The following is a 22158-nucleotide window of genomic DNA, read 5'->3' on the forward strand; positions in this document are numbered from 1 at the left end:
CTTCATTCTAATCATCCAGTTGTTTATTTCTCTCTTGACATCAAATTGTGATTCAGTCACATAGTCTATTGTGGAGCCAAGTGGTTTCAGATAGTCAGTTGATCTTTGGGAACGAAAACTCCCTTGGATTTGCATAACTGAGGAAGTGAAATATCTTTTGAAGGGTTGCACATTTGGAGGTGATACTTCAGTCACTTCAGCTAGGGCATCATTGGGCCTAAGGCCATTTTCAACATTTCAGCATTTCAGGAAGTATTTTTTAGCAGGGCCGAAATTAAAGGAAGCCATTTTAAAGAAGAACCGAAAAAAGTAAGCCAAAAAAGCAGTCCGGAAAAAGCAGACCCGAAAAAGTAGGCGGAAAAAGCAGTCCGAAAAAAGCAATCCGAAAAAGCAGTTCGAAAAAGCAAAAACGAAAAAAGCAAATCCGGAAAAAGCAAGTGGAAAAGGCAAATCGGAAAAAAGCAAAGCAGAAGGGGCAGCATTGTAGAAAATTATTACAGCCATCTACAATCAGGTTCTTCACTTCTCATTTGGCATATTTTCTGAGAAATGTAGCTTTTCAGCTGAGTACAAAATATAGCTTCAGCACTTCACTATTTTCATATTGTACTTGTCTTTGTTTGCCATTTGGCATCAAAGGAAGGCTAGGATTTTTCAATTGAAAGAGCATTGTAATTTTTAGACTATCTATATTGCAAACCTAGAGTTGATGATCAGCTTATTAGTTTGCATTCCAATTTTTTGACAAAATAGCAATTGGCTATAAGTTCTCTTTTTGGCATAAATAATGTTATAATTTTGCATACTAAGTGTTTATATTAATGACACTTGGTTGTAAGTGCATTAATGCCATCTTAGGTTGCATTCAAAGTATTTGTCATAATTACTAGTTGTTGTAGCTGCATATTGCAAGTAGTTTAAGTCACATATTTGTATCGAATATTGCCAAAATTAGTTGCACATTCATGTTAGGTCATTGTTTAGACAATCTGAAGTCTTTTTGTAAGCATTCTCTTTGATGCAAATCGAAACAAGAGTCATTGCAGCAATCTGAAAAGTTATATCAGTCATATGGCCCCTTGTATGCAAAGTGTTTGACAAAATTCTTCGAGCCTTCAATCAGCATTTTAAGGTCGGAATTAAGCAGGACCATTACAGTGGTACTAGAGCTTGCTTGCAAAGTGTTTGACGAAATGTCAAACAACTGAAGTATAAAGATTTTTGGTGTTTGAAGGAGTTATAGCCTATTGGGGTTATTACACCTTGGCACTTTTCCTTTTGCTCTTGATGGGCTCTGAATCCTCCTCAGAAAGAATACCCTCACTGTCCTCCATCTCTGAAGAATCCTATTCTTCTTCAGACTCATCCCCTTCACCTTCAGCAATCTTAGTCTCAATGAACTTCCCCAAAGAATTAGCTTTGATATCCTCATAAATTAGGAGCATAAGACCGTCATGAAGTAGGGGGTTGGTAATACTATGGTCTCTCACTCCATTGATGTTATTGTTCAAAGAGGAGTAAAGATAGAAAAGAATAGAGATTTTCACATTGTGTCTAAAATGATTAAAAAAGACAAAATGGTACAAATTAACCCTGGAAAATCTCCCATCCAAGGTGACATAGGAAACAATAGCCCTTAGAATGAACCTCCAGAATTTCTCTAAGCAATTGGGCTGAAAGTATGTGATAACTTTTTTCTTGACAAGTTTCTTCCTCTCCTTAGGCATCTTTTGGAAAGATGTCAACAGCAGAGTCAAAGATCTTCCTGTCCCTATAAAACTTCTTCCCCGCTATAGGGATGCCAGTAATCTTGGAAATATACCCCTCTGTGATGGAAAACTCCTTGCAATTCATGATCAAACAGCCTTCATTCCAAATTTACAAAAAATAGTTGGGTAACCTGGGAATTACCTCCATGAAGTTTGTCTATAAAAGTCAAAATGTCCCCGTTATCCAGTACTTCCCATATCCGCGCCCTCTTCCTCCATTTTGCACAGTTTATTGGCTCCCTTCGTCTCCTCTGACCCCCCATTCTCTTCCAAATTCCTCGCAAGGCCAACACACAGCTTTCTTAGAGTGAAGAGAATAGCGAAAGTGGTAGCCAAAAAGCGTATGGTTTAACTGCGAAGTAATTATAAGTAACACCGCCAGTCCTCACACTCCTCATAATCAAATACAAATCCTTAGCATCCATCACTTTCTTTAATAATGACGCCTTCTTCACCTAGCATCACATCATGATTAATCCTTGAAATGACGGTATCAAGTGAATTTCCGTCCCATCTTCTCAAATACTGACACATCACAGCCTCATGGGTCATTGCATCTATGGCCCAATTGGCTTCCTAATAGGTGTGACTAATAAAAAAAAATATCAAAGGTATTAAGGAGGCTGATATTTTCCTTAATAATGTTATCTGTGGTCCAAGAGGGAGTAGAGAGGCCTTTAAGACACTTAACAATGTTGAGTGAATCTCCCTATAGCCATATTTTGGAAACACCTCCCTCTTTAGCAAGCTTAGTAGCTTGGAGGGCAGCCATGAATTCGGCCACATGGTTAGTCTGAACACCAGATTTTTAGCCATAAGCAGATGTTATGTTGCTAATTTCTCATGCATTTTCCCTGCATAAAGCTTATTGTTTATAATGTTCCCATCATAAAATAAATAATTAATTAAACCTTTGTGTATGGGCTGATTGATTTAGTATATTCACACCCATTTTTATTTAATTGTTTCCGTAGGTGTGGTCGTCAGTTATCTTTATAAGCCCTCAGAAAGTTCCTTCGAAAGGTATTTAAACACGACATGTAGGTAGTAGTTGGTATGCGATTTGGATTTTTTCTTTGTACTGCGAGTTTCTATTGGAGTTCAATATTGTTCGTCATTTTGGAATTGAAAGATCTTCCCTACTTGGGTTTCTCCAGTTCTGGTGAGATTCAACCCTCACCCAATTCTGTCTCTGTATTTCTTGCTCGGGTTTGGCAAACCGGAGCATCATTATTATTTTCGAGTATCATTGCTTCTAGAACTATTGACATATGTTTATATAAATTGCAGTGTTCATTGGCAATACATCCGTGTAGTTGGTTTGTTGGTTTTCACTCTAATTCATTATCAAGAAGGCATACAATCACGCCACACATCGACATTGCATATTAATACTCTGTATTCGCTAGTGTGGGGCCATCTCATTCACCCTCTGCCTGCCATTGTACGGCCAACCCCAAAACATCGTACATCATCACCTTACAGTCTGTACATACTCCAAGACCATTCCATATGGTCACCATACTCACCGTATGACATCCCCCCCTCACACAAGGTGATATCCTTGCTTCATCGTACGGCCTACACATACCGTACGGACATTGGCTCCAACCGTAGGGTTGCTACTGCAAGTCTATACAGTGACAGAGAAATGGGTATGGATGATGGTTGCTAATGAGTGAGTACGATGTTTGTGGGATGGTCGTACAAGAATGGATAGGAGGTCGTACGATGATTGTGGGGTTGTCGTACGGGAATGGATAAGAGGTCGTATGGTGATTGCTAGGTAGCCAAGGGGTGGAAACAAGTATCCACTATCTATGCCAGAAATAATCTGAATGCAATCTTGCCAGTACACAGAATAATGATAGATATATATGTAGTCCAAACACAAATAGATTCTAGAAATAATGTTACTTGTAAGCAATAATGATGCTTTGATTTGCCAGATCCTAGCCGAGATGCTTGAACAGAATAGGGTGAGGGTTGAGTCTCACTGAAACCGGAAAGCCAAGTAGGGAAGATCTTTCACTTCCAAAATGGCGAACAATCCAAAACTCCAACAAGAATTCATAGTACAAAGAAATAATCCAAATCGAATACCAACTGCTACCTATAACCCATACTTAAATACCGTCGAAGGAACTTTCCAAGGGTATACAAAGATAGTCGAAGGCCACACCTATGGAAACAATTAAATAAAAAAATGGGTCCAACATATTCTAAATCAATCGACACATAAACAAAGGTTTAATTAATTATTTATTTTATGATAGGAACATTACAGATTGCTATAAATCAAAATTTGAAGCCCGCCTGTTATACTTTCAAACTATGGAATATAAATTGAATTTTACAAATTAAGAACCTGGTCTTTGATGTAGAATGTAATTGCAAAGTCAAATTGAAAGCCGCCTGGTCCAATTTCAATCCGGCATTCACAATATACCCTTACAAACGCTGCCCAAAACTGATATAGAAAATCATGCCGAATACAAGAACTCTTGGCATTCAAGCTATAAATCCAACACACTAATTCTGATGCAAATCAAACAAACTGAGATATCCAGAATTACCAAACTCCAATTTGTAGACTAAACACTCACCCAGCAATAGAAATAATTGAAAACGAATTAAAACTAAATTCTTCAACAAGCCAGTTGCTTCTCAGCCACAGTATGAGAAGTCTCTTCAATATAGATTGAAAATTAAATCAATACCACTTTACCTCAGCAGTGGATTGATGCACAAACTTAGTCTCAAACCCTTATACTTCAGCAAGGGCACATAAAATCAGAACTTTAGGAAACATCACAAAGACGACAAGGCAAAATAACATAATCAAAATGATTGGATGTTTTCTCATCGAATGCCCTCATATTAATTATCTCCAAATGGCACCAGTTTCCCAAAAGACTCCACTTACACAACATTAAAATATAATAAAGTGTCAATAATATAATTTATTAATTGCTTTTGGCTCCAAAAATGACTTTTTCCACCATAACTTAATATTTTGACATGCAAGGCCATTATTTCTTGTTCCCATGATTTAAAAAATTTCGTCTCGATTCCAAGAAGCTATGATATTGAGGTGACCAACCAACAACACTAACAAAAATAGCAACCTCGGCGTATTTAGATAAATAATAATAATAATTCACTCATCTTGTGAAAACAACTAAAGAGGCATCAGAATTGAAATCTGACAACACCAAAGTGATCATGAAAATGAAGGACGATGAATGAAGCTAACGGGGTGACTTACTATAAATAGACACTCTGTCCAAGATTTTTGGAGCCCAAAATAAAAACTAAGAACATCACTCAACTCTTCTAACTCAACTAAGCTCATCGGAACCAACAGATTGACTTACTATAAATAGTAAGTCCCTCAAATGGAACCAAAACACACCATAGGCTACTGAAAAGCCTATAACCCCACAACTAAGACCCTCAAATCCCACTATTAGCTCACAAGCATCGCAATGGTGAACTAACCAAGCCAAGTGCAGGAACCTACTAAAAATGGGGACATTACAGTCCTCCCTCCCTAAGATTGCTTGTCCCCAAGCAATCCCGGAACCAATGAACATCACAATCCACTCAGATCCCAAGGGTAGAACTATGTACTATCCATGTTGTGTACAAGCAACTCCTGTAGCACCAAGACCCAAATAACGGGCATCAACATCAGAATCATCTGATAACAGGCCCTAAGCGCTGATAAAGGCAACAACACATTGGAACTCAACCCAATTGAAATACCAACTTTGTCCACACTTGAGCCCCCATCAAACTAATGCTCACACCCAACTGCACTGTGGAGATGGTAACAACCATAGGTACCTAAATCACTACCACCAACTCCAACCTCTGCCAAATTGTCTTGGGTGTGCAGATACTGCAAGGGGTCTAACTTGCAGTTGTCAATCCTATCTGCAAAAGATGGTGCTAACCCATCCCATAATGGATGGTATGAAACTGGAGCCAACCCACACTGACATGAAACCAAGTCCTCTACCTATGGGTCAAAAGAAAAGTGATGCTCACTCCTCACAATGTAATGCCAATAAAAACTCTCAATCTCTGTCAAGGGCTCATCATCATCAAACTAGGAATCAGAAGATGACTCCATTCTCTGACTTTGAACTATTGGTCGGGCAGGATCCTAGGTAATCCTCTCAGCAAACCCAACCTGGAAATCCTTGTGGGGAAGCACAGTAGACAGAGTCTCTACAATCTTTCCCACCAACCTCTAAATAGCATGAGAGCCTCGGATGAGAGTACCCTCGGACACTGTGTATGAACCCTCCCGCATATCTGAACTCTCCAAAAGATACTCCACGAAAGACTCTATGCAATAGAGATTATATGTGGAAGCGCCAACCCACTCCCCTGCAACCCGTAGCTGATCCCTCTAAAAATGTGGCACCGCCAACTATCCAATGGTACCAGCCGTATGAAATGAAGAAATAGATCCGCTTTCGACAAAAGGAAGCAAATAACCATGAGAGCTTACCTCCACTAATGCTCTCACCTCCTCTGTACCTATTGCACCCATATGCTGGACGAATGTGTTAGCCACATTATCACGTCCATCATTCCTAAAGTAGAAGCAAACTCACCACCAACCACAATATGTAACTGAACAGGGTTTGGGGCTAGTGTCGAATGTACCTACTCTAACTCTACGGTAACCTCATCCAACGGTGATATGACTCCTGAAGAGCCAACTAAGTATACTAAAGAGAGTCCATAGTTCCACAGTCACCCCGAGCTCCTAAGTGAGCTCAACTACCTCCTCTTTCTCTAACAATGTCTCATAACAGGTGATACTCTTCATTCATCATTGTCGAAGAATACTAAGAGTAACTATGCTTCAAGATCCTAACAGCTTCTCGAAACGCATGAACCTCTGCTAGGGAAAAACTACTATCACCATGCTCCTTTGACATAGGAGCACCCCAACCAGATGTAGCTAGCATCTAACGGATAGCATCATAATGCTCAAGAGTTGAAGAAATGTCACTATCACTCACCTTCAGTTGACAAGTCACATGATGCCTCTATAACCCTGACTTCTATGCAAGCTCCTTGTCTCACTAACTGCACTGTGATAGAAAATTGAATCAAAATTGCCCACCACAAGATCACTCACCACATGTGTGCTATTGTCCTCACACACCTCTATATCCAAGATACAACTACTCAATACGTAAACCAACACCTTATCTGAAGAAATGGAAGCCCTTGTAGTATCAATATCCTCGCATGCCTCAATTTCCACTTCAATAGTAAAATCATGTAATCATTGATAGTGGGACCCATCCAAAACCTCCTCAGAGTCATCAGCTGATACCTGGCAAGGGATATCATACTCAATGCAACTCATAGCACCATCAAATAGCTCAGAAGATGTGTCCATACTATCTGCATCCACATCTCCCAATAAATCCTCAAATACTGACACTTGATTTTGCACACATGATTCAACGTCAAGCAGTAAATCAATAATACTAGAGGAGAACCAACATCTATTGACTTCGTTGTAACACCTAGATCAACAATATCACAGCTAGGTGACTCCATACAAGCCTCAATCCCACCTAAGGAAGCAATTGCCTCCTACACTGCAGCAACACTATGATAGATGACACATAAGTCTCCAATAACAACTCCCTCCTCAGGATAGTCTGAACAGTCGGTGACAACTATAGCATCAACTGCCTCCAAACCAACCGTAGCGACTACTCTAGGAGCCTCAACCTACTAAAGCTCAGTGTTGCTGCCACTAATACAACCACCTATCCCTGTGAAATAATTCCATCATCAACACCACAGATAGAACTAGCAGGTATCGTACCAAATATAGGTCCATATACATCATGGACACCTATCAGGGAAAACTCAAGCCTCCTTTCCGCCGACCTTCTAAAGGCAGAAACCATATACCTCGCTACCCTATCAATTGTCTCTGGATTTGACAAGCTCTCTGCCATCCTTTTTGATGAAGCTTTAGTTTCTCTATACTCTCTCTCAAGGAATTTAGTTTTCTATTATCTTCCTCACTACTTTGTCAGCCCCAGGAACTACTAGGCCTCTTGTATCTATCCATAGCTGGAAAAAGCTAGAGTGCTGGTCACTCCCAAAACAACAGTAGATCTAAATTTATTTATTTTTAATTCCTACCCCACAGGATGGCAGGGAACTGCTCTGATACCACTGTAATAACCCTACTTGATTATAGCTAAATCAAGCATCAATTTCTTTCACATTTCAATGGTTTAACATTTTGTCAAACACTTGTCAAACAACTCAATTACCACTGAATATATGATGTCTTAAATTTTCAAACACAATATCAGGATGTACAACAAAGCGATCACAAATTTATTTAATTTTGGCCTCATAAGTTTTGCATAAATAAATACCAAACACCAATAAACAATTCTAAAATGATTAACACTAGCCTCTGAATTCATTCATTGACAAACCATACAGCAATATAATGAAAAGCAAATTTAATTGTTGGTTAATTGCTATAAACCAGAATTTGAAGCTAGCCTGTTATACTTTCAAGCTATGTAATATAAACTGAATTTTATCAATTAAGAACCTGGTCTTTGTCGTAGAATGTAATTGCAAAGTCAAACTGAAAGTCACTTGGTCCAATTTCAATCTAGCATTCACAATCTACCCTTACAAATACTGCCCAAAACTGATATAGAAATCACACCAAATACAAGAACCCTTGGCATTCAAGCTATAAATCCAACACACTAATTCTAATGCAAATTGAACAAACTAGGATATCCAGAATTACCAAACTCCAATTTGTAGACTAAACCTCACCCAGCAATAGAGATAATTGAAAATGAATTAAAACTAAATTCTTCAACAAGCCAATCGCTTCTCAAGCACAATAGACACAGTATGAGAAGTCTATTCAATTTAGATTGAAAATTAAATAAATACCACTTTACCTCAGCAGTGGATTGATGCACAAACTTAGTCTCAAACCCTTGTATTTCAGCAAGGGCACATAAAATTAGAACTTCGGGAAACGTCACAAAGATGACAAAGCAAAATAAGATAATCAAAATGATCGGATGTTTTTCTCATCAAATGTCCTCATATTAATAATCTCCAAATGGCACCAGTTTCCTAAAACAACTCCACTTACACAACATTAAAATATAATAAAGTGTCATTAATATAATTTATTAATTGCTTTTGGCTCCAAAAATGACCTTTTCCACCATAACATAATATTTTGACATGCAAGGCCACTGTTTCTTATTCTCGCGATTTAAAATTTTTCGTCCCGATTCCAACAAGCGATGATATTGAGGTGACCAACCAACAACACTAAAAAAATCAGCAACCTCGGCATATTTAGATGAATAATAATAATAATTCACCCGTCTTGCGAAAACAACTAAAGAGGCATCAGAATTGAAATCTAACAACACCAAAGTGATCCTGAAGATAAAAGACAATGAATGAATCTGATGGGATGACTTACTATAAATAGATGCTCCCTCCAATAATCTTGGAGCCCAAACCAAAAGCCCAAAATAAAAACTGAGAGCATCACTCAACTCTTCTAACTCAATTGAGTTCATCAGAACCAACAGATTGACTTACCATAAATGGTAAGTCCCTCAAATGAAGCCAATACACACCATAGGCTACTAAAAAGCCTATAACCCCACAACTGAGACCCTCAAATCCCACTGTTAGCACACGAGGGTCGCAATGGTGAACTGACCAAGCCAAGTGCAGGAACCTGCTAAAAATGGGGACATTACATGTGGTCATAGTGACTGACAAAAAATTAAGCCAATGTACCTTTCTATTTTAATTGAGATCCTGTAAACAAGTTAGGAAACGTTATAATGTCATTATTCATAATTAGACATGCTTGAGTTAACAATAAACATATATCAAATTAATAGATTTCTTGAACCAAGTTTTAAGATGTCGCAACCATAGAAGCAATAAGGTAGAGTGGTTTGATGAGGTTCCCAAAAAGCCCTTACTCTAAAGAGTGGGGTTGCTAGTGCACCAAAAGACCGATCTGTCAATGCCCAATACAACCACTCAACTTATAGTACACAAAAGGTGGTTAAGCCCTTGTCACGAATCCCGAGGGGAGTACTGAACAAATTTCTAACAATCTCCCCCTCAGCGTTACTCAAGGGTTTGAGGAGTCGAACCTGTGACCAAGCTCTAATACCACTTGTTAGAGTGGGGTTGTCATTGCACCAAAAGACCGATCTGTCAATGCCTGATACAACCACTCAACTTATAGTACACAGGAGGTGGTTAAGCTCTTGTCACAAATCTCGAGGGAAGTGCTGAACAAATTTGTAATAATACCATCCCTCTTGGTCTCATGTGGGCCTTGCCATACAAATGAAATGGTGCACCTAGCACAATGTCATATCACCATTCTTTTCATCCTTGTCACTTCTACCTCACCTCCACCAACTGAGCATCCATATGAATCACTTTACCATGATAGAGGTTGTAAGGATCATTCACAACAGGGTGCCTAGAAAATCCCTCCTTCCTAAGCCCAAAGGCTCCCCCTTTGGCCCCATGGGACTCCTTAGTCATATAGCATAGGGTGGCATTCTTAGAAGGTGACCTCATCATCATTTTGCCTCTTGTGACTCCTTAGTCACATAGCATGGGGTGGCATGCTTAAAAGATTCCCTCATCATCAGTTTGCCTCTTGCGACTACCTCATTTTCCCTACCATGGCTAATTGCAGAAAACCAAAAACATACATGATATTTCACACACAATTTTTGTATTAAAACAGTCAGGAGTTAGCAATGAAATGCATATTAGACCATAGATATGCAAACGTATATAAGTCTGTGTGTGTGTTTACATATATATAGTCACATACTAATGTCATATTCTTGAGATGTATAGAGAACAGTTAGCAATGAACTTATTATGCAATATATGTGTCATACAATACTCCTACCTACACAGCAAGTTTGAATGTTATTGCTATAATCTATTCTTATCTCTTTTCTTCCAATGATTGAATGAATGAATGTGGCCTTGATAGGGTGGCACTTTAACAATTGATGATTGAATGATAAATTGATTGATTAATTTATGATTCCAAGTGTAACATCCTTTTTTTTCAAGCCAACAACTAGCATATCATAGAAATATAGTTACTACTTCACATTCATGAGAAAGCAGTTATAATAGTTATGTTCATGTGAAAGAGATTAACAGTTTAAATGAATATCTTAACTAGCTTTTGAAGACATCATCAAATAAATTTAAATAAAGAATTTAAGTTCTACATACCCTAAATTCCAAAACCGTAATCTGCCTAGGGCAACATTTGCAAAACCCAGGTTAGTCCATATATACCACTTAGGTCACAAATAGTTAAACCATGGTATCGTAATGGTATCGTAATGTCAAATACCATTGAGGGAATCAAATACCACTGCATCATAATGACCAATACCATTTACGGCATCGAATACCATTGTATTATCCCTTTTCTTCCCTGTTGCTATTTATGGTAATCTCATATTGATAGAGATACATGCATATTCATTATTCAGATAAATGAAAGGAAAATATACCAACCGTCTGGTAAGCCTATCTCAAGCATGCAAATACATTTCATGATCAATTTGTAAAATCAACGGATTTCCTAATACATTCAAAAGGAAACTGATTTCTAATCATTGTAAGGAAAAACTGATTAAACAATATTAATCATCTAACATTTCTTCAATTTGAGATTTCAAATATCATAAAAGTAATTAGTCGTTACCAAAGGATATTGATTGCAGATCACATCTCTATCTTGTGCAAGCCTTGACATCTGATGGAGAGGAGAAGCATTGTCAGGGGCTTAACCTCCCAACCGTGGACCCTTAATAATCCCCACATAGTCTCATCTGAGAAAGGCCCTCCCTACCCAAAAATAGACAGCGAACACCGTGTCCAATCATTGAGCATCCCAATATTTAGAGTATCAACCCACCACTTGACTAGACAACAAGATCTAAACATTGGACCTCCATGAGCTGACTCGGTGTATGCAGTTTTGATTATTCACTACTCTCATTTACTGACATTCAATGACTCTTGCAGGGATACTCTCCTCTTCACCCATTTATGCTTGACCTTTTTGGCCTTGGGTGCATCCTAGAAGATTTTCAAGTATATATGTATTTATCAATCAGATTTTATTTACTCCCATCTGATTCTTATTTCAATTTGTATATGGATAATACAACCACTGTACAAATCAGACATATGTCTCATGAAATATAATGGAACCATCTCTAAGTGTAACATACGTGATTATGCATTTTACAAGTGTTTTCTTAACAATTTCAATGGAGTCAGCCTATGCATAATTGTACAAGTTTATACTAGCACCCGATATGCATGAATAAAAGAGACTATAATAAGATGGGAACAATTCTTATGTTTTAGAAACAATATACTCTTGAGCCTTTGGTTACGACCAGTATGCTTATCCATGTCGTGGAAGTACATTATCACAGCACTCATTCATTCCTGTAGTGGGAATCATCTTTAAAAAAATCGAAAAGGCAGCATATATATATTATCCATGTCGTGGAAGTACATTATCACGCCATTCATTCATTCCTATAGTAGGAATCATCTTTAAAAAATCGAAAAGGCAGCATATATATATATATATGAAAAGAAACTTGAGTAATGATTTCATGACCTGAGAATGATGGTTAAGATCAGTTGTCATGGTCTAACAACACAACTTCAACACGAAAATAAGCTTCTTATACTGCTGACAATGGTATGACTAATACTGCAATTGTGGTATCGTGACATGTAATAGGAATGCTATTGAGTCTCTGAAAGGAGTTGAAATAATGGAAGATCTCCATAATGATGCACGACTGTGCATTCAATATGGAAATGGATTACAAAATGGAACTATGCTTCTGATATATGCAATTGTGAATGTAGTGTACAATGGGGATACACTAGGCAAGGTGAATATAATATGCGACTAAGTCATGGATTTAATTGCAGAGCCACAGGCGATTGGAAAAACATTTCTATTGAACCATCTCATCAATAAATAAGAACCCCCGTATATAGAGCTTGCCAAGGTATTAATACCAATGGTAAAAGTCTCATCGTATCCATAAATTGCCTCAAGCTCCAATAAAGAAAAACAACAAAGGAGCGGTGAAGGAGTTATAAAAGAAAACAAATAGCCATCGACTATTACTTGGCAACATTCTATAAAGAAAATAAAAAGGTCACCGGCACAAATATTTAAACTAGCCATCTCAAACTTATAAGGCCCAGTGGAAAATAATATAGAAATATAAAAGGTGGCCACACTTGAACCATAGCCAAGGTGAAAGAAACAGTAATATTGCCTTAATATATATCATCATAGCATCTAAAATACCTATGTATGTACGTATGTATATACGTGTACATGCATAGACCCCAACCATATATTTCTTACGTATGCGCCAAATATTAGATATGCGTGTACGTCCATAAATATATATATATATATATATATATATATATATAATTGGTTTACGTATATACACATATACATCTATGTACATGGATAGATATTTAGGTATCATGGTGTTGATATGTTAGGACATGCCTGATACACTAAGAGGCTCCAAACAAATAACTCAAATGATAAAGGTAACAACTTGTTCATATTTCAATTTACACTTAGTGATTTCTTTTATTATCAAGTGATATATATATATATATATAGACTAGTTAGCTCATGGTCGTCCAATGTACGCTCTTGCTTATCTAGCCATTTTTCCCTTGGCCATAGGGGTTCACGACTCGTACCTATTTGCCCAATGATGGTGGTTCCCCCCCACCCCATTCCTTTTTGGCAATGCTTCCCCTCCTTCGACATGCTCTTGCAAGGAAATTCTTCACGACTATATCATATTCCTCAATATAATCAAAATTACCATAACAAGTTATTATTCATAAACAATCATAACGGCTAACCACCAATTTATTTCTATGATGAATAACCAATTTTCCAAGATTTTTAGATAACAATCTAATAGCATTATAACGATTAACTAACATGTCATCTTCATATGAAATTATAGCAATTACCCATCTTACCATTTCACATGATCATAACTAATTTTACCTTTCAACTAACTTCACATGAAACCTCAACGGCTATATGAAAATTTTTAAATTGAGTCACAAATTGGGATGTAAGATACACTTCCCCTTGTGTGATGCAAGAGCATCCTTGGTTGTCTTGCAATTCTGCATGTTTGAGGGATTTTGCTTGAAGATGTGGACTCAGCCACCAATGGTGTCATGCTCGTTCGTTATTGGGCATACTTCAAGCCTGGGAGCTCGGCAAACACTGGGAGCCTGGCATGCTTTAGGAGCTCAGCATTACTTATGGTTTGGTTGATGCTCGGCTTGGTTTTCTCTGGCACTTGTCTTGGTCTTGGTTCCTATTGGTGCCGAGTTGTCTGTGAGCCAACTTTTGGCATTTAATTTATGTATGGGTATTTAATTTGTGTCGTAGCCGACTTGTGGCTCAACATATATTCAATGTGAAGGATTAATTTAATTTGTAATGATGGCTTAGTTGGGTATAAGTAAAGGGTTTTCTGGAGTCTTTAGGGGGGGATTAATGATCATCCAGCTTGGAGAAGATGATGAAAGGTAGATGCAAACTTTAAAGAGCTAGTAGTTGCAGCTTGAGAACCAGAGGATTGCTTGGTGCACTTGAGGGTACAAGTGTGGATTTCTTCTTGGCGTTCTTATCCAGTTGTGGATTTGGACTAGCTAGGATTGGAATTGTAAATCGGGTCATGTGGGATCTTGTAGAACTATTATTGTAATTATTGATGTATTTGGCCCTAACTCAGAAGGCCTTACAGGTAGGCATATTGCATGTAATCAGTTGTTTTATGAATAAAGAGTTGTGATTTGGTATCAAATCTTGCATTATTGTTGCTTGTTGTTGTGTTTCCAATCTGTGGTCATTTGTTGGGGGTTTGGACATCTCCTTTGGAGATTCTCCTGCCTTGCACTGCGTCAGGTGGTATTAGAGCGAAGGTTGTTCCCGAGTGTGTCGACAGATTGCCGAAGTTGAGGCAATTTGCACCAGGAATAGGGTGAAGGCTGGAAGAGAAGGTTGATCCAGTAGAGTTGATTGATCTTCTAGATTGGTGGATTGGTTGCTTTGGGTTTGTAAAACTTTTGGAAGATGCCTCCCAGAAGATTGGACCCTAGGGCAATTGATGATCATAGTGATGCTATGGAAGAAAGGATTACAAAGAAGATTAGAGAAGAATTCAGATCTCAGATTGCACTGATGAAGAGTGACATTATTGCTGAAATTGTGAGTGTTTTATGTGGTGTACCTAGGCATGTGGCAACTGATGATGGTTATGAGGAAGTTGCTGAAGACTTTGAAGTTACTAGATCTAGTGGTGAGGACAAGAAATGATAGTGTGGAGACACCTATTGGAATTAGGGCTGGTCAGTTTGCTAGACCTGGATCTCAGTTGAAGCTGAAGCATAAGATAGAGGTTTCTAATTTCTCAGGTACTTTGACTCTCGAAGACCTAATTGATTGGATTGGTGAATTGGAAGACTACTTTGAGCTTGAGGATATTGAGGATCCGCTCAGAGTGAGGTTGGCACAAACTAAGCTAAAAGGACATGCTGCTCTTTGGTGGAAAGAACTGCAAAGAGACAGAGAAGAAGAAGGTGAAATGAAGATCACTATATGGAGATTGATGGTAACTAAATTGAAGGCTAAGTTTATTCCTGCTGATTATGAACTTGAGTTGTTTAAGAGGTTGCAGAATTTGAAGCAGAAAGATATAACTGTGTAGCATTATATCAAGGAGTTCTACAAGTTGACTATTCAGTCTGGGCATAGAGAATTGTCAAAGGCAAAAGTAGCTCGGTACATTAATGGTTTGAGATTCAATATTCAAGATGAGGTTGGTATGCTGAATATTTCTTCAATTGAGGATGCTTATCAGTTGCTCTGAAGGCAGAAGATAAGTTGAAGAGGAAAAGTCAAGGTATTGCTAGAGGGAAAGTCACTCGAATGCAATGAGGTTGAGTGTTCCACTCATTCTCATGAGAGATGTAATCTTGTAAACCACTACTCATGTAACTTGGTTCAAGGAGAATGACTCAAAAACTATACAGATGAATCCTGATAACAATATCACAAATGAATTGTACTCATATGAATATGAAGATTTTCTATTATTGACATTTTTGAGCAAAGAAAATATCATTATGATTTTGAAAAATAAGAAAATCCATGCGTCATATTTTGGCGCTACTTCAAATCATAGCTTTCAATCATTATATAAGTTCTTTATCATGTATGCTATAGAGATCTCCTTTATTTATTAAAATTTTTTAAAGTGCTTCTTGACTATTTTTCTTCAAATTTTCACATTTTTTTGTAAATCTGATTTTTCCAAAAAAATCACACTCCTCTGGTTTGCTGATTTATTCCCCAGATGATTTATGCTTCTATGGTATCTAGATAGCTATCTTCCTCAGGGAGTGGCTGCATTTTGAAGAGTTATTCTTAGGTAGTTGCTTAGTTGCCTGGTGTTCAGATATAAGAAGGGAATAAATCTCCTATATTCAGTAGAGAAGAAGTGTTATATTCATTGAAATATTGAATCACGGTAGGATCAGGAATGGAACAAGAAGATGCAATAATGTACGAGTTTTATTTAGTTCTAAATTTGAATAGTTTTCTTTCTTTACATTTAGTTAGTTAGGTCTTTTCATCAAATTATAGATCAATTTTATTGTGTTAACCTGTGATATGAATGAACAGAAACTAAGTTCATAATTTCAAGATGTAAATCTTACGAAATTTGGAGCTTGAATCCTATATTTCTATTATCTGTCTTTAGTTTTTCTTTATGCAGTTCTATCATCTGAGTTTTGGCATTCAATGTGAGCCGAATTTACAGCATAAAGGGCATAATTGCCTAAACTGTCTTCCCTTTTGTCACTTTTGGGGCAAATTTTGCAGAACCTGCAAGGGACTGTAACCACAAAAAAGATTAACTTCGGTTAACAGATCTCATGAATCATTCATTATTTTATAATATTATCATTCTGAGATAATAGTATATTTACTAAATATTTTATACTTTCAAGTTTAATTATATAACAATATTCTTAATTTAAAAATATGTTGAGAAAGCTTTATATTTAAATGAACATTCTCGAGTCTTGGAGCTCATAATTTCACGCTAAGGACTTCAATTTTATGCTTGTTGCTTCTTCAGACTTCTATATAAAAAGTCGCTTCAGCATTGAGCAAGTTTTTGAGCATAAATATATTTAAAATATCTAAACATCAAAGTCAAAATGCAAAAGCCAGGATTCAGCAAGTGCATACATACGAGTTTCCAAAATCAAAATATTTATATAAATTAAAAATCAAATTGACTTTTAAAGTTCTTAAATTCGAAACCGCTAGAGGCATGAATCGAGGTGTATTATAATATATAAGATTGGTCCTTATGATTATTTACCTTTCGAACTATTTTCCCTATCCTTGTTATAAACCACTTTACGTGTATAATTGTGTAACTGTGTAGTAGCGAGTTCGGAAAACAATGAGATTATCGTACATCTGAAATGCTCTGAAATGCAAGAAGACCGACTATTTAACACAGTTTTGCATTTTCCGCCTCCCTTACTAGCCTTATTAAATATATTCAGTCTTTATTTCACTGAAAATGCGGGCTACACCACATACATAACATCGCCTCACAATTCCAGCTTAGAGATCTCAAAAATTCGGTTGGCACTTGTTGCATTAAAAAATTACTAAACGGAATTTTTAACCTTTTAGAGCAGAAATGCATGCAAGACACCTAAATATCGTGATTTCAAAGAAAAATGCTGAATTTAAAAAATATACACAAAGTTGCATGCGAAAAAACAAAAGAATTTCAAATTTCAAACTAAATAAAATTTCACATTTTGTTTACCTGTTCTTCGCTAAGCAATTCCTGAAGAGTGGTCTTGAGCTGGGGTCCCTGTCTGCCGCCACTCTTAGAGTTAATAAAAACAACAACCGGAGCCTCCGGCGGGCTCTCTCCACTTCCTTTATGACGCCCTTCCTCATACACAAATCCCTTTCCGCGAACTGCTTCCGCCATGGCACGTCGCAAATACTCAGGGATCACAGTGCACCTGCGCAATTCTTCGGTGTTTATATTCCATCCGAAGAAGCAAGATCCTTGAACATCTAGAGATTTAGTCTCTCCACTGACATTTTGCTCTGCTTTAGTCTCAGATTTTTCTGCCTGCAATTCGGCCATGGCTTTTACAGTCCAAACTCGATTTTTTCCTGTAACAGCCGCGAAGTATGCGAGGTCGAGAATATGGTAGACTTATTTCTGGTGAACAGGTTGTACATGATTTGGCCATGGAAAGAGAAACGTGTATGGTAGGGAAGGAATGGAGACTGCGAATGCTTTCACCTACTTCTCAACAAGGAATTAATTTCTGCATCTTCTCTAACTCCCAGCGTCTTTATTCGTTGTCGTTGAACTTTAAATTTTATAGTTACTAGCAGCGGAGGCGGCTGGTCATATGGTTGCTAAAAGTACGGAATTGCTTCCGTCGTTGATTACGAAAGAAATATTGAAGCACTCATACGAGAAGCCTCGTGGATGACGTGCGCGGCAGCCGACTGTTGGTTTCTTTAAAGTTCTTAAATCCCATGTGAGTTGATATAGGTACCCAGCACATCTATCCCACGAGCACTTCATGATATGATATGATATGATAATCGTAGAAATTATGTGGAAAATGGGCTGGCTTAAGCTAGGCTTTATTGTATTTGCTTTGCTGTGGGTTATATTATTGCGGTCCATTAATATTTTTTTTTGACTTCAACCAATTAGATACAATTATTTTTATTTTTATTTTTATTATTAGTTTTGATTTTTTAAAGTACTTATATGAGTTTTTTAATTTATTAAATCATTAAAATTATTTTATTGTAAGTTGATTGGTCCAATGTTATAAGAGTGGATTTCCCACAACCACTGAACACTACCCATAGTGTGAGGCAATATCTTAGGAATTTGGAGATGCACCATAAATTATTTTTTAAGTTTAATTTTTCTTCTTTAGTTCTATTCTAATCATCTTAATTTAGATTTTATAACTAAAAATTTCACCCTATTTAGACTCTAAATATATTTTTTCCTAGAAAGAATATTCCACACATGACTAATAATTTGATAGTTATATTATTTTTATTTATATAAAGCACATAAATATTTACAAAACTATTATAAATTACTTCTAAACTAATTGTCTTAATTTTTGTAGTTTTAATATTAAATAATTATTTCATTTAAATACATTCTATTATGCTCTCCTTTTATTTATTGAATTTATTTCATAATTTAATAAATTTTAAATTGTTTCAACTTACAATATGACAAATACAAGCCACTATGTGGCACTTGATACTCATATTATGAGTTTTGCTCAATCAAAGAATTATTATGAACATTTATACTGATTGTGAAAAATTGATAGTTTCGATTATGACTTTTTTCCATTTATTGTATTCAATTTTTATCAATCGTAGAATTAAAAATTTGAACAAATGTTTTTTTCTCTTAAATATTTGAATATTATTTTATATGATATATAATTTAATTTTATGTATATACAATATGTATTTCTTTAAACAATTTATTTAATACATTATATTAAATATCAATTGTCATATACTTCAAATTTTCAATCCATTAAATATACTACATTAAATGTCAACTATCTTAGGGGTAAGTTGCAAGCCTACCAATTTGGAAGTCTTGGTTCAAATCTACATCAAACAATTATAAAATGTCAAATATATTAAATGCTTCAATGAAATATTCACTATTATGGTATGTTATATGAAAATCACATCTCATACTTATCAATTGATGAGCTTACAAGGCTTTTTAATGAATGGTTCATAAGGCACAACACTTGGTGAAGGTTTTACAAATGGGGTTACAAGTAGAATGGGTTTAACCATGGAGGAAACTATGTAGTTAAGCACGTTGAAGCTGGAGTAGTACTGGGATGGGTGACGTCCTGGGAAGTCCTAGTGTTTCACCTCTATGATGAATGCTAAGTGTTCCATTTATTATCATGAGATATGGATTCGTGTGAATCACTACTCATGAAACATGAGTCAATGAGTTTGACTCAAAAACTACATAATTAAATCCTGATAGAAATATCACAAAACATATCTTTATAAATTTTTGTTGGTCTTATTAGTTCTCTTATTTAATTTCTAACATTGTCAAAATATATTATTGGTAATGTCTCCTTTTTTGGCCAGTCTATGCAGTTGATTGAGTTAGCTCATCATAGTGACCCTTGTGAGCTGACGGGGTGTTTTGGGGGTCTCAATTTATTACTTACTATTTTTATCAAGTCTATTATGGGCAGTTGTTATTTTTAGCAGCGCAGTAGATGGCTTGGCAATTGTTTGACACCTGTGGTTGATCAGGTTAATAATTACATGATCTTTTATTTATTTGTTCATTGAGTTGCATTATTATAATAATGTTTATATTATTATAATTAATGATTAAAGAGATATTTCTAAAAAGCAAGTTGGAAAGTTTCTAGTGTTGAGTTCTTTTGGGAAACTTCCACATTTTCTGAAGTGGAATTTTATGAAAACTTTTGCCAATGAAAAGCTTATAAATGAGAGCTCCTTTTATTAGAAAAAGGCACACTTGATTATATATTTGATTTTGTGCCTTTGCGACTTTTTCCTAAGTTCTTAACTGTATGTGCTTACTGATGTATAAGGGTTGGAAATACTTTGCAAATTAGCTACTTAGGTGTAGCTAAGTTTACCCAACTTCTCTACTGCCATCACTATATCTGAGGAGTGTTTTCATTCCACTACTGAAGTATAGTGGATATGATATTTGTTAGATAATCTCCTACTGTATCCTTGTGGTTAAGGAGAGAACGGTGGACATCTCCAAATCATAGTAATTCAAATTGCCTAGCAACTATGATTTCTGATTAGGGAGAGCAACTGACTTTCTAAGGACAACATTTTTGGTATGGTAGCATTTGTGAAGTCAAAATTGTGCCCATAAAGACAATGTTGCATCTTGGAGACAAAAGACGGCTTGATACCAGTCCTACATCCATTTTACCAAGCTATTGGACGTGGAGTTACTACCTGTGATTCCTCATTTAAAGGTCATGCATTCATCCTGTGCTTTTGTATTAGTGGTCGACCTACACATTCATTTTGGGTAGTGATTGGTGTTGGAGTGGAGAGCAACTTTCATCCATGGTTGTTGTTTGTTTTGAGGAGCCACGTGTTAATAAGGAAACCATCATTGGTGGTACGGCTAGGCAAAACACTTGCTTTCCAGGTGCCAATGAATTAATTGTTATGCTAATGTATGTTTGTCAAAAACATAATGCAAAGTATATCTTTTGTTTCAGTTGAATTATCTATTTTTTCTATTTTAAATTACTTGAAGTTTGTTGATTTATATTTACAAAGGAATAATACATACCAAAATTAGAGAACTTAGAAAGAATTGCAAAAATAATAAGTGCAAAGTTGTAGCTAGCTTGGGTCTTTACAGTGGTATGTATTTTATTAAAAAATTTGAAAATCATCCAAACATATAAAAATATCAATTTATGCATCAATATAACAGTTTGGGCCAAGTCGGGGCTTTTACAGTGGTATCAGAGTGGTTTCTTGCCAGCCTGCAGGAATTTGGCTCAGTTTGGTCAGTGCTTGGTTTGAAGTGCAGTCAGTATTTGATTTGATTTTTCAAGCATTGTTGATGATAGGAGGTTTGTATCAGGTATGCACTATACCCGAAGAGGACGTAATTCTCCTCCTAAAGAAGGAAAACGTGAGACTCAGTTTGTTTCAGATGGTAGTCTAGGTGGTTCTGGTGGCACTGGACTACGACCCACAAATGTTGAAGTTGATAGAGATGCTCTACAAGCATTTAGGAATACTGTAGTAGGGCAAAAAAAAATGACAAATATACTACAATAGTTGTCTAATACTCTACAGCAAATAGCACTACCTCATGGATAGAGTAGGAAGAGAGCTCAAGACATTTTTGTTGGTTCTCATAGATCTTGAGTTGAGGATAGAACCCGAGATGGTGTTAGGTATAGAGATGCAAATTAGGTTTGGGTTGAGGATCGTGGTGAATTTGTTGATAGAGTTAACATACATACCTAGCATTCATGATAGGTTGTGGAGGCCCACATTTCTAAGACCTAAGATGGATGT

At 36.5% G+C, this 22158-nt stretch overlaps 1 protein-coding gene across 2 annotated transcripts in view; it reads right to left on the bottom strand.

The window, feature by feature from the left end:
- Window positions 1–18385, bottom strand: part of LOC149574841 (diacylglycerol kinase 4-like) — a 313933-nt gene extending 295548 nt beyond the window's left edge. For both annotated transcript variants that reach the window (XR_016360102.1, XM_089814678.1), the window contains exon 1: window positions 17837–18385. Coding sequence is in view for 1 of the 2 variants with exons in the window: in XM_089814678.1 (XP_089670804.1) it covers window positions 17837–18169 (333 nt within the window). In the remaining variant the exon portion in view is untranslated. The remainder of the gene's footprint in view (window positions 1–17836) is intronic.
- Between the last annotated feature and the right edge of the window lie 3773 nt (window positions 18386–22158).

Source organism: Cupressus sempervirens, chromosome 2 (genome assembly GCF_028749045.1).
Source record: "Cupressus sempervirens isolate cs-2001-9-10 chromosome 2, ASM2874904v1, whole genome shotgun sequence".
NCBI lineage: Eukaryota > Viridiplantae > Streptophyta > Pinopsida > Cupressales > Cupressaceae > Cupressus > Cupressus sempervirens.